General features: G+C 38.7%; 1 protein-coding gene across 5 annotated transcripts in view; it reads left to right on the forward strand.

Moving 5' to 3' along the window:
* The window catches only part of PDZRN4 (PDZ domain containing ring finger 4), a 410,716-nt gene that overhangs the window by 233,841 nt on the left and 162,276 nt on the right, over window positions 1-14,599 (forward strand). Inside the window, exon 1 of one of the 5 annotated variants that reach the window (XM_007531153.3) lies at window positions 8,276-8,606. The exons of the other annotated variants lie outside the window; for them this stretch is intronic. Coding sequence (XP_007531215.1) covers window positions 8,538-8,606 — 69 coding nt within the window. The 5' untranslated portion in view covers window positions 8,276-8,537. Of the gene's footprint in view, window positions 1-8,275; window positions 8,607-14,599 lie in introns of those variants that run through there. 5 annotated transcript variants of the gene reach the window in all.

The following is a 14,599-nucleotide window of genomic DNA, read 5'->3' on the forward strand; positions in this document are numbered from 1 at the left end:
GCCTAACATCAACTAGATAGAAATTAAGGGAACTGGAACTTTCCCCAAGACAGGCTAACTTTGGAATGCTGAATCATGACACCAATTTGAACAAAATATTTCACAATTTATTAATCCTTTCTCGTGAATTTTATCTTATTTTATCTCTGCAGTCAGCCTGCAAGATAATTATTGTTTAAGATTATGTAAGCTGCACAAAATCACACCGATAGTAGTGGGAGCCCTAATTTTCTTACTGTGATCCATGCCCTTTGTTTTCATAGAGTCTAGTTCTTAACTTGGCAATGCTTAGAAAATTACGAGCAGTGTTTGTAGATATAAGCTGAAAATGGGCATGACCTGAATACATTGTGGAAATGATGCTTGCATTCACACTGGCTTGTGGTGCTATATTCAAGCAATCAACAGAACCAATGTAGTAAGCCCGTGATATTGGTTGATATTCTGCCATGTTGTGAAAAAGGAGAGGCAAAAGTCAGAGAAGCTACATGTCCTGTGTTGGTGATTTTTAACATCTAATGATTATTGTTATTAATAAATAAGGAATCATATCTGACATGTCTATACTACAGACATTGTGAAAAGGAAATGAAATGAAATCTTTCGTTTTGGGCTGGAGAGAGAGCTCACCAAGTGAAGTATATATCTTCCCATTCACACAGCCCAAGTTTGGACCTCGGTACCATGTAAGAGTGCTGTGGCACCTTGGAAAGCTCAGATCCTGTGGTACCTCTCCCTTTCTTTGCCTCTCTCTATGAATGAAAAAAAATGACCCAGTGCAGTGAAGGTGTGCATGCAGAGCAAAACTAGAAATGAACACCTGTCAGATAAAATATAAGTACCCAATGAATATTTCTAGAATACATAATGAATAGATAGCTAATAACAAGGAGCAGAAAACATATGCTGTAAAGGCATATGTGGAAAAAAGGTTGATAAAGCATATCATACCTTATTTGCATACTGGTCAGAGACATTTATTTCATTGACTCTCAAATTTGTGTTTATAGAATTGAATTGAACCAAATTAATCACATCCTTCGCTTATGGAATTCAGTGCTTAATGTTTTTAAAGTGGCTTTAATGGAAGTGGGGGCCCTGACAACTAGATATAGAATTGCACACACAGATAAATGTCACTTGGTTAGACTGAGGTGTGCTCTCACCCAAACCATTCATTGAATTTGCCTTTAGTGAGCAGTGTGAACTTCACCAGAGACTAAGTGACCAACTCACCCCTTTGCCCATAGCTTATTTTACTGCTGCCTTGGATTTCAAATTGTCCAACAAGAAGTTTAGAGCAATTTACAGTAGAAATTATGTGTCTTCACAAGGGAACTGATAAAGGATACAGAGATTTCTGCTTTGGAAACGGTCAGCTAATCCCCCTTTAGGAGACCACATTGTGCTTCCTACAGTGTCAGTAGGTTGAGTTGTGGAGTTTCGGAAGAAATAACAAGATGATGTAAAATCCAGGCCAGAATTATTCATAGAAAGATATACATAGTCATTTAGCTCTGCTAGAGCCAGAATAAAGAAGCTTACACTCAGTGCAAGGTCCGAAGGTGGCACACCTGGTTTACATTACCATATGCAAGGACCAGGGTTCAAGTTCATCCCTCCCCACCTATAGGGCAGATGCTTCATGAGTAATGAAGCCGGTCTGCTAATGCCTATCTTTCTCTCTATCTCCCTCTCCTCTCTCAGTTTCTCTCTGTCCTAGCAAATAAAATAGAAAAAAAAAAAAGATGGTCAGGAATGGTGGAGATTTGTAGTGCAGAGACCCTTGTGGCAATAAAAATAATAATAATAATAAATTTGAAAAAGAGGCCTGCACTCAGGTAACCAGTTTTCCCAGGAGTGAAGGGACTCTGAAAGAGAATTTGAGTGTTAAAGCCAGGAAGTCTCAGAACTACCTAAAGGATGCAGCCCTGCTGTGCTATCTGGCAGCCCTTTGTGAAAATATTTGCTATCAAGACTATTTAGCTATGAGATGTGTATGTGTGTGTGTGTGTGTGTGTGCATTATATATAATATATCATATATATATATATATATATATATATATATATATATATATATATACTTCAGTACTTAAATAGACAGAATTTACAATTTTAATGACACATCAGGCATCACTTCTCTTATTTTAGGCTAGCTCCATCTTCTTAAAGATTTCCTCTTTCTCCTTGTCTTGCTGTCTTTAATTTCAGCACTTCTAGCGCCAGCCTCCATTTCCTCAGTCATCAGGATCAGGTAAAGTCATATCGATGTGTTCTAGCTTCCTCTGCAAGAGGCACAGCTCAGCAAATTAGCTATTGAATGCAACCACAGCGTCCGTAACTGGAGAACTAAGTTCAGATCTCTTTACTCAGCTTGACCTTGACCAAGCCACAGTTTCTCAGAGTCTCCTACCCTTAGTTCTTATAACTGAATATAAGATGTTAAACATCAGAAACTGTTGGGCAATTAAGTGCCTCCCCCCAATGACCAAGTAACCCCCAGAATAGAGACAGGGATAACCATTTGTAAGCTAGGTGGAAGTTAGTTAAAATGTCCACTCATAACAGAGGCAAAGAAGGGAGAGGTCACAGGAATGGAGTTACTCCAACTAGGCTTCCACGCCAGGAGAGGCACAACACAGCAGAGTAACTACAGAGGTAATGGCAGAATGGTCATCCACAACATGGTGGGTGCCACGGTCTCAACAGGCTGTAGAATACTCAGATTCTGTCTGTTTATCCCTCTCTTGGTAAGGACTGCAACCCTGTACTTCACTGGATCCAGGAATGAGGCATAGTCACTTCCTCTTTGTAAATTAGTTTTTCAGACATCGCCCTGTGCTTCTAAAAATGTGAAAAGCACATGCAGCAGGGTTAATTAAAGGAATTATAATGTGGCTTCCGTGTAAAACCACTGCCCAGATGGGAAGTCATAGCTTTGTCAGACACATGGAAACTTTCTGGCTCTCCCTCCTCATCACAGCTCCCTTTCCCCCCCTAAAGTATAACTAACCACTGTCTCAACTTTTCTAGTTGTCATTGTATTACAAATACATGTACTTTTATCATCCAAACAATATGCATGCCAAAAGTTACAGTATGATAATGAATGCTTTTAAGTTTTAGTTATTGTTGTCAGTCTTTTACTTGATAGGGTGACTGTCCATCCTCCTTTTCTCCTTCTCCCTGACCTTCATCTTCTCTTTTTCCCTCCCCCTTGCTTCCTACTCTTCCCCTTCGGAAACCGGACTATGTATCTATGTCGATGTGTCCACAATCTGGATTTTCTTTACGAAACTCCTCTGTTGTTTTCAATCCTGAAATTTGCTTTTGTTTGGAAGGCTCTTTCAGGAGTAGTATGGTTTTCTTTTGTCAGGTAGTTCATAGTGGGCAGTTACCTTTACTCTGTGTGTGAGTGTGTCATGTAGGCAGCTCTTTATTCTCTGTATCTGATCCACTAATTAGTGAAGGATATGCTGACACAGGCATGTTCTAGCATTGTTGCCTGATTGATGAACTAAAATAATCTATAAGGAGAAACTCCTCTCATCTAGCCTTTACTCTGTGGTAGAGATTATTTAGGAAAAGCAAGGTAAATGCCAGATTCCAGGATCCAGGAGATAACTCACTTAATAGAGCACACACTTAGCACAGAGACCCAGGTTCAAACCCATGTGAGCACCATGCAAAGGGGAAACTTCATAAATTATGGAGCAGTGACAAATTGGCTCTTTCTCTGTCTCTTGTCCTCTCCATGGAAAACAAGAAAAAGCGCACCAGGAATAGTAGAACCACAGAGGCATAAAGGTCCAGGGAAGCCCTGATAGCAAATTAAAAAACAATAAATGCTTAACTCCCTCCATAAATTTTGCTCTCACTCAGCCATCCTGAACATCAGTCTGTCTAAACCTTGACTGATGTGTTCTAGATTCGATGCTCAGGGGAGTAAACTAACAAATATTTTAAAGCAATTGAATTAACCTTTCAGTACATTTTTTCAAAGTATATTTGCAGACATAGTCATATATTCTATGCTTGTATTTCAATCCAAACCTGTTTTATTACTACTCATTGTGGGTAATATCGAATCTACTTGTATTTTTAAAACACCATTAAGAATGCTTACCTGTCCTTCTTTAAGTGTTATATTCTAAAACGTCATCTGGCAGTTTGGTCACTAGATAGTCTATCTCTGCAACCCAATAAAATGTAGGAAGCTTTGGGATTATGCACCATTATGAACTACCCTACAAATCTATGAGGGTAGTCAGATTGCTCATCTGAATACTCACCTGCTTTGCACAATCCTAGATCAAGCCCAGCTCGTATAGCTCTGAAGGAAACTTTGGTACTATAGTATCTCTCTTTCCCCTCTCCTTCTCTTCCTTTCTCCCTCTCCCCCTTTCTTCTTCTCTCCCTCTCTCCCCCTGCCCCTCCTCTTCCCTCTCCCTCTTTCTCTCAAGAGGCAAATGTTGGTTTGGAGCTGTGAAACCCTAGCCTATGGCCTTTATGGCTCTTCCTATTATTAGTGATGGACACTTTCCAGGTCACAAGGGCCAAGGATAGCATTTGATAAGTGACTGGAGAAACAACTCTTATTTCCTGATACCAAAACATAAAAAGGATACGGGTAGTAATGAATAAAGAAAATAACTGTGAGGGCTGTGTGGTGGCTTAGCTGGTTGAGGGCGCTTGTTACCATGCATAAGAACCCAGGTTCAATCTCCAGGCCCAACCTGCATGTAGAAAGCTTCACAAGTGGTGAAGCAGTTCTGCAGGTGGCTCTCTCTCTCTCTCTCTCTCTAGCTCCCTCTTCTATCTCAGTTTCTCTCTGTTTCTATCCAATAAATAAATAAGAAAGAAAGAAAGAAAGAAAGAAAGAAAGAAAGAAAGAAAGAAAGAAAGAAAGAAAACAACCAAGAGATGAGGACACTGGAGTGTGCTACACCAGACTTGCATGCCTGAGGTTCCAAAGGTCCCAGGATCAATCCCAGTACCACCATCTGCCAGTGTTAAATAGTGTCCTGGTCTCTCTGTTGTTCTCTGTCTCTACCTTTTTCACATAAAAGTAAATAAATAAATTATTAGATATTTTTAAAGGAAAGAAAACCACCAAGAAAATTTTACTGAAAGAATAACTTCAATTTGAAATTGCTTTCATTTCATTGAGATATTCAACCTTTATTTTTTTATGATAAAGAAAGCACTTTTATGGTTATGACTGTCTTAGTTTTTCTTCACATATAATATGTATTAGAAGAAAAACAATTTTAATTATGCTTTCTACTTAACCTTGAAAAACATGTTCCATGAAGAAGTCTTGTCTGTGTAGGAGGTAAATGCTTCCACTGAGAGAGGAATAAATCATCCTTTTCTTACTGAACATTAATTTCTTGATCACACTTTGTAAAGTATAGAACTTTTTAATACCTAAGCCTCATCAGCTTGTTCATAGCTCAGCAACATAGAGTCTTTCAGAGCAACAGTCATTGTGTTAAGGGAATGAATTCTTACTTAAACTTCTTTTTTCCCAACTACAATATTATCTCTTTTTTAAATTTCTTTATTATTATTATTATTATCTTTATTTTATTGGGTAGAGACAGCCAGAAATCAAGAGGTGATAGAGAGGGAGAGAGACAGAGAGACACCTGCAGCCCTGCTTCACCACTTGCAAAAGCTTTCCCCTGCAGGTGGGGACTGGAGGCTTCAACCCGGGTCCTTGAACATTGTAATGCATGCGCTCAACCAGGTGTGCCACCACCCGGCCCCCACTACAATATCTCTTTACTGACGAAATGTTGACATATAGGATTGTTGTTGTCACAAGGGTACATTTCTACATTTCCCGTAAGAGAGCTATCAGAATACATTTCACTTTGAACCAAACCATAATCTTCTTCCACCATTGCCACTAGGGTTTTCAGTGGATCTCATGCCCTGCATGCCTGCATGACTCTTATCAGTCCTAAAACCAGTTACTCCTTCCCCTTCTTCTTCTTCTTCTTCTTCTTCTTCTTCTTCTTCTTCTTCTTCTTCTTCTTCTTCTTCTTCTCCTCCTCCTCCTCCTCCTCCTCCTCCTCCTCCTCCTCCTCCTCCTTCTCCTCCTCCTCCTTCTCCTCCTCCTCCTCCTTCTTCTTCTTCTTCTTCTTCTTCTCCTCCTCCTCCTTCTTCTTCTCCTTCTCCTCCTCCTTCTTCTTCTCCTTCTCCTCCTCCTTCTTCTTCTTCTCCTCCTCCTTCTTCTTCTCCTTCTCCTCCTCCTTCTTCTTTTTCTTCTTCCTCTCCTCCTCCTTCTTCCTCTTCTTTTCTCCTCCTTCTTCTTCTTCTCTTCCTCTCCCTCCCCCTACCCCCCCTCCTCCTTCTTCTTTTATAGAATAATAGACAGAGAGAAAGACAGACACCATAGTGGTTCTATTGCTCATGAAGCTTCCTACACACAGGCACTCCTCTGTGGTAGCTTAGATTTGGAGCCCACATCCTCACACATGATAGCATGTGCTCTTTGTGTCAGCTACTTTCTACATGGGAAGTGTCCTTGTGTCTCAGAGAAAGTTCAAATATCAAAAATAATCAAAATCAAACACACACACAATGGTATCTAAGAAGCCTGCTTAGTTTGTGACCACCATTGATTTTCATTTAGGTCTTATCAAATACCTCCTGGAAATCATTCTTTCTTTAAAATAGCCAAAATGATTGATATTTACTACAAGTGACTTCTCATTTGTTAGAAGTTCTGGTAAACTCTGGTCATAGCCAGTGTTCCCAATTATGATGCCACTTCTAAGTAGGTCTCTAACTTGGATCCCATCCACGCCCTTTGGTGAAATTAGGCCCAGAAAATCAGATTATTGTATCTCCAGGGAAAGGACTGATAAGCAGCAGAGGATTGCTTTTCTCCTTGCTACTACCTAGTGTTGAGGTGTGACTAGTTGCAAAGCCAATTTGTTAACATTTAGTACTCATTAGAATCATTTCCTGTTATCCATTTGAAACATTTGACAAAGGACTTTTAGGAAATTGGATGCCCAAAAGTAGCTATCCGGAAGTGTTAAACAATTAAAAATCTTCAAGATCCAATGTTATGCCTAACCAGAGCCATCAATTTCCAAGTAATTATTTTGGCCTTAGAACCCACCCGCTATCTTATTCAACTTAAAGATGTGCTGGAACAAGGACATACTTCTTAATTAGCAGAGGTTGTGGGTGAGTCATTGTAGAAACAAAAAGAATGTTCTTTTATTATCTGTTTGAATTGTTGTGGTATATCATCAAAGGGTGAGAATGGCCAGCTTGCAACAGAATGAACGTGATAGTGAGAGTGTGGAATTAAGTATATTACTACTATTATCTAAAAATAGATGTTTTGACTCTTAGTCTGTGTTCACACTTGTGCATTGTGTAATATAGAATCATATATGAAGTATCGTGCACTGCATTTGGTTTTAAATATTATCACTGTCAGCTTTCTGAAATATTATATATGACTTTAATAAAATTAGCATAAATTCTATATGCATTTGAAATTTTTTTCTAAAAAAAGGCATGGTATTTCTCTACTTTTTCAAATGTAGACCTACATGCATTACAGTGCTGCAAATTTATAAATTTATATTCGGGAGGTATGCCCTGACTAATTAAAGTATTTTCTGTATATATACCTATTCCACACTTGCTTAAATGTTTATTTTTAAATTTAGACTTTAAAATGTGCCTTACTTCCTTTCTAGTTAGTAGTGGTTATTTATGTAGGAGTCACTCAGTGATATATATAGGATCAGGATTAAAACTCTAAATGACATTCATGCCTTCTTTGACTTTTCCACACTACCCTCTATACTTTTCCTTTGCTTCTGTATTCATTTTATAAATTTAAATAATTGCTTCTATTCATTTTCTCCTAAACTTAATAATGCTGAAAATGTTCCTTCTAATTGTGGCAGGACATGGGGATGTGAACTAAGCAAATTTCTGCTTCTGAATATCTTACTGCTTTATTCAAAGCTCACCTCAATGGAGAAATTAAGTTTATTTTCTTTTTTTTGAAATGCCCTGTGCTCAGCCCTTCTACCCTTAATAAACAAAGATGGTATTGACACAAGTGAATTTTGTTTAACCACACTACATTTGCTTCTTAATTAGTGAATATTCATCTGTCATCAGCCGCAGCTATGACACCCCTCCCTGCTAACATGTTCTGTCATAAATAATCAATGAGTCACTATTAATATTCATGAGCTGGAATCTGTGTAGTCATGTGCACTGATGCAGAGACGGGGGAGTGTTGCCATGAACTGACTGGAAACTCTGTGTGTGTATCCGTGAGCGCACGCTACTTGGGGAAGCAGCGAAGAGCATGCTGCTACACACCAGCCTGTCTTGTGCTTCCAGCTAACAGCGGTTTGTCTGTGTTTCTGGACTGAAAGTGACTGATGAAAAACAGTAGTCAAGTCTGGAGGGTGATTCCCTTTCAGTTCACTTGCCTTTCAGTTCTGGGGGAATTAGAAGATTTGCTCTCTCTCTCTGCTGCTTAGAATGGGCTGCAATTTGTGCACTTTTCAGAAAAGAGAGGAACACTACAAACTGCTGTATGAAGTTTCCCAGGTGAGTGCAGGATCGGATGCCAGCAAAGCAAACAGTCAGGCTATTGTGTTTGTGTGGAAGATGGTAAATGAATCATGGCTAGTTTTATTATTATTTCCTCCTCTTTTGCAATAGATTTCAGAACGGAGGGCAGATTTGCAGGTTGGGGGCTTTTCATTTGGGTTTTGGGTGATAGTTTTCAGTTTCCTTGCCACTCCCCCTTCAGATGACTTCCTGTGAGTCTTTAAAAAAAATTTTTTTTTCTTGTAGCTATTGCCAAGATGTCAGTCAAGTATAAGGAAAAACACTGGGATCTGTGTCTGTAATATTTTGAGACACTTCTTTCAGTTTGAAATGCTGTTGACATTTGAAAATCAAATGTATCATTGTCTTGCATAAACACTAAGATTTAATAGGTCTATGGTCCCAGTTATTTTGGAGAGGAAAAGTTTCTTGTCAAATCTTGTTAATCAGAAATTATTTGATTCACTGTGATTTACTTTAGCTTTGGTTTAAGAAGATTGGTACCTTTGCATTATGTGAGAATAAAATATGCTGTCTGGACTTTAAAAGGAGATAAAGGAATTCTCTCTTGGCTTGGTCTTAGATTTTTTTGGTAATTCTTGTTTGTGTGGCACTAGAAATTAATCTCAAGAGTCTATTACAGTGCTGCCTGTGAGTTGGGGTAAAGTGTGTAAATTCAGATGCCTCTTTAATGTGTATCTAAGGGATTTTCTGGATAAAAAATAACAACAGTATATCTCAGCCTTGGTAGTTTTCATGAAATTGTATTAATTCATCATTGTATTTAGGCAGTTTCCCCGGGGAGGGGGGTTAATGTGCTCACAGCCAAATTGCTTGTTTAGCAAAATAAAGTTTATTCCTCTCTTCTGTTACATTGTCCCAGATGTGACACACTGCCCTTTTGGTTTTGAAGACAATATTGCTGAGGAGAGACGGGGTTTAGGAGGCTGGTGGTCTGTGGGCACAGCAGTAGCCAAGTGCCCACTGCCTCCTGGTTCCCTTGGCTTTCCCCAGGCATGATTCATTTCACAGTGGGCTAATTACAAAGTGGATTTGCTACACATGAAACAGCCTACTCAGTTGCAATGTTAATGCACATTTTCATGGTAATGTGATCAGAGGCTCATTAGCCAGTTTCCAAAATGATCTTCTGCATTAATTAAATATAAAAATGACTCCTCTATCACCAAAGAGAGGCAAAAGAAGATTAACATTGTTAATTACACCCGGGGCAATACCTTTCCCTTCATTTCTTACTGCAAACTTGCAAAGATAGGCTAAAACAATACTCCTTTTCTAGATAATCTCTCAGTCGCTTCGACTCCTGAAAACAGTCTCTAGGTGGAACACTTTCCTTTAGTTTGGTCTGTTGGAGTTTTTGTTTCTCCAGGTCCTGGAGGAACAGGGGGATGTATTAATCCATCTGTTTTCTTCTCTGAATTACTAAATTGATAGAGCAGTATAATGTGGAGGAAGTGGTAAGTAGCATCCTCCCTGATAATGCACAGCTTGAGCTGTTTATATTCTTTTAAAAATATTTTATTTATTCCCTTTTGTTGCCCTTGTTGTTTTATTGTTGTAGTTATTATTGTTGTTGATGTCGACATTGTTGGATAGGAGAGAAATGGAGAGAGGAGGGGAAGACAGAGAGAGGGAGAGAAAGATAGACACCTGCAGACCTGTTTCACCGCTTGTGAAGCGACTCCCCAGGTGGGGAACCAAGGGCTCGAACCGGAGCTGTTTATATTCTAAGAAATCAAACAGGATGGCCACATTCACGGAAAAAAAAAGTATATATATATATATATATATATATATATATATATATACTGTATTTGGTAAGGAACAGGAGCCTTTGTTGTGGATTTTCCGAATGCTTCTCTGTGAGTTTCACCCTTAAGTGCTTCCTAAATCTTGAGAAAATAGATAAGCCTGTACTTTTTATTGCCTCCACCTGCACTGCTCCATATATTTATTTTATTTTCTCTACTCCTGAGCTAAAGTACTTATGGTCTTTAATAAAAGGGGTAGAGAAAAATCAAGTATTGCCTTCCATTTAACTGGCTGTTAGTAGATAAGTTAAAATCCCGGCTTAAAGGTCTTGCATGTGTCTTCCAGAGAGAGCCCTCCTACAGTTTGTGCCCAGCTTTGCCTCCTATTTTATTGAGTTAATGGAATAGATAAGATATCAAAGGGAACTAGTGATAGGCTCATATAATACACTGGTGCCCCATGTGGCGCTGCAAACTAGTTTCTATTTTTATTTGGAGGAGAGGCAGCTCAGGGAACACATGAAAGTGAGCATGTTCTTAGCCAGGTGTTGAGGGGGACAGGGAACTGCCCTCATAAGCGAGGATACTATATACAAAAGTGATGAGACAAGGGAAGCCTAGGTATCTCCAGCTGGTGTGTTAAACTGAATTAACTCACACAAACATTAACACCTGACTGTCCAAATCACATTTATTTATAGACTTGTTAAGTCTCAGATCACCTACCTCTGTTTCCTTTATTGTTATTTCTTAAGCTCAAAGGTAAATTAAAGTTTACTAGGAGATGTGATAATTTAAGATGAGCAGTGAATACAGAATGCGTAGCCAAGAGTGAAATGTTTATTTCTCTGTAATAGGATCATGATGATACTGCACTTTGTTCACATTTTCATTCTAGTTTTAGTGATCTAACAACAGGGGCTAAAAAGAATACAGTTTCAGGCTTATAACTACAGCAAGCAAAAGCAAATGTGCCCACCAAGAACTTCAGTTATATAATCAGAAAATGATGTGCTAAGGTGTGAAATGAGGTCAAGTTGAGTGTGTGTGTGTGTGTGTGTGTGTGTGTGTGTGTGTGTGTGTGTGTGTGTGTGTGTGTGTGTGTTGTGTGTTTAGAGGAGCTAAGATTTTCAACTGGCACAAGAGAGGAATGTTGCCTTAATAAAAATTATTTTCAGCTAGAGGGAAGCCAGTCAAACTCCAGTTTGAATACAAACATAGGGATCTAGGGTTCAGGTAAATTCAGTTGCTTCCATAACAAGTCACTTTCATATATCTTTCTGTTTTTATTAGTTTTCACATATGCTGCGAATACAATTGTTATCTGTAGTGATTTGGTTTACACAAAACAGGTCATTTATTAACCTCTCCAGATTAAACAGATAGGTAACTTTAGTAAACTAAATCACACATCTCATATTAATCTGATGAAAGAATTGCCTACCAAGAAAGCTAACAGCATTTACTTGCCAGTTTTAATCTATTAGCACATTTGCTTCTGAGTGAGATTATATGAACAATCTCGATTTGTTGCATTCTTAGGTATATCTTTCCATTCATAAATGCACTATAACCTTTTGACTGAAAACTGAAATTATCAATAGGATGGTCATTCGTGTTGAGTATATTCAAAATGTGGACAAATATTTGCAAGTACATACTGTTGACATACCACTGTCTATAAGATTGCATTAGCAAGCTATAATATGATATGCAAGATTCTTCTCATACCCACTTACCAAATTAGAGAAAAGAAATTGCCTTCAGCATCAGGAAGGCCAGAAGTAGACTAGAGATAGCTCTCCAGGCAAGGTGACTGATGTGATTACTGTCCTCTTCTAAGTGGATACTGTTGTGCAACATTATTTGATTTATTATTTCACTGGTATGCCACAACTCAGTTCTCCCCATGACCATACAAGCATGAATTAGTAGCATAACTAAAACCCAAACCCAAATTGAATATTAATATTGTCAACAGCACCTTACAGGGCTCACTGACTATGTCCTAGGTACTGTGCTAAATACTACAAGTACCCCCCCCAAGTATTTCCTATGTAATCCTAAGCAAAGCCAATAAAGTCGTAACAGAGTTGGTTCTCATTATTATTTAGCATGCTAAGATATCCTTTCTTGACTTCTACAAACTCCTTTTTCCAGTTACCTGCCTCAGCAATTTATTCTTCCTCATTTTATATAAATCCAGTTCATAATATCCTAATCTCTTCTTCATCACACTTTGTCACCTTCCATCATATTCCTTTGCCAGCCTTTCTTAACTCTAGGTCTCAGTGTCCTTCTTGCTGTCAGCAAAACACAAAAGCACTGAATGAAACTAGACATTTTTGTCTTTTTCCTCTACACAGCCATCTTCTAATTATTTTACTTCTGTAAATTTCAGCATCAATCCCTGCTTTCTTTTAATCACTGGGCCTTCTCTGGACTCTACTTCATTAACACTATAAGAGCTTTTCCACTTTGAATTTATCTGTTTACCATTATGCTCTGATGGCTATTGCTAAAATAAAATTTTTTAAGACTACCCAGTGACTCTCGTTATGGTAAAATGAAACAAAACATATTCCAGAATATTCATGTACCTCCTGAACTAGTCTTTGGTTTCTTTCTGGCTTGTTCTCTTACTGAATGAGCTTCCCAAAATGCAATTTGTAGTCTGCCAATTACAGCCCTTTTGTCTTTCTCTTTGAGCCAGTCTCCCAACCCAGACCCTACTTACTTCTTCTTTAGCCTCTGTGGAATGCCCTGGATTCTCTACCTCCACAATTATCTGTTACCTTCCACCATGCCCCTTTGCTTCAAATACCTTCTTGGGTAGAGAGAGTTTTGCAACTATTCATCTTTAAAATAGTATCTTTCCCATCTTAGAAATCTTGCAGTAGTCTGCTTGCACTTTTAGAGTTCATTCTTCATGTGCATCTGCTTGGTATTACAGTCAACTGTGTGTGACTTAATTGTGAGCATCTTGAAGGCAGGTCCAGGTCGGGTACTAGCTTGTCCTTTACTACCTACCCCACCCCCCTCCAGCTGACATTCAGAAGGACTCACCATCATGTCTTATATAACCACAAGTGTTTTAGAGTAAGCTGCCCCATCTGAAATTTTTACTTCTACCAAAGAGCTGACCAAAGGTAGTCATGTGCCAGATGAAGTCATAAGTTAAGCTGGTTTTATTTTTTTCAATGTCATTAAGTTATATTGTAAAATAGATCATTATTAATGGATTAGAATGTAAAAGGAATACAGAGAGTAAGAAAATTAGCTTTTAGTTGGGTACCTTAAATGTAGTGGTCTACCAGATCATTGAGGATCATATTTATTGAGAGAATCAGAGCTACTTCAGAAATAAAACACAAGGATCATGAAAAGCCTAGCTTGACATAGAGTAGCAGAAATATAAGTGATTATGCTGTTAAATCCCATTGTGGGAGAGAAGCTCCAAGGACATGATCTGAGAGGTGGGTAAGATTAGATCCAGAAGAATCTCATATGTTTGTTGACCTTTATGTTGTTGTTTAGTTTTTTGCTTGTTTGGTTGTTTGGTTATTACTTTACTTCTTATTTTAGAAGGGTGAAATCACTCTGATAATAAGAAATGTGAACTTGGGGGCCTGGGTGGTAGCATAGCTGGTACAATGTGCATGATACCATGAAAAATAATCTGGGTTCAAGGCCCTGGTCCCTATCTGCAGGTGTCTCTCCATCTCTCTGTCTTTCTACCCCTACCCAATATCTATCCTCTATTGAAAGAAAGAAAGGAAGAAAGGAAGAAAGGAAGAAAGGAAGGAAGGAAGGAAGGAAGGAAGGTAGAAAGGGAAAGTGATTACTGGGAGTGGTGGAGTTGTGTGTAGGCGTAGAGCCCTAATAACAAATCTGATGGGGAAAAAAACACTAAAGTGTTGAGTTATTGTGTTAATTGTGTTATTCTAGGGGTCATCAGACTTGAATTGGGAGAGATGAAGTAAAGCAAAACCACAAAAGAGGAGACCAACTTGGTGACTGTCACAAAGTTAGTCATAGAAAAGAGAATCAGGGCCAGGCCGTGGCACACCCGATTAAGCACACACAATACTATGCGCAAGGACCCTGGTTCAAGCCCCAACTCTCCACCTTTGGGGATGCTTTACAAGTGGTCTTTCTGTCTCCCTCCCCCAGTTCTCTCTGTCCAGTCAAAAAAAAAAAAAGGTAAAAATTGGCCAC

Source organism: Erinaceus europaeus, chromosome 5 (assembly GCF_950295315.1).
Source record: "Erinaceus europaeus chromosome 5, mEriEur2.1, whole genome shotgun sequence".
NCBI classification, from domain to species: domain Eukaryota; kingdom Metazoa; phylum Chordata; class Mammalia; order Eulipotyphla; family Erinaceidae; genus Erinaceus; species Erinaceus europaeus.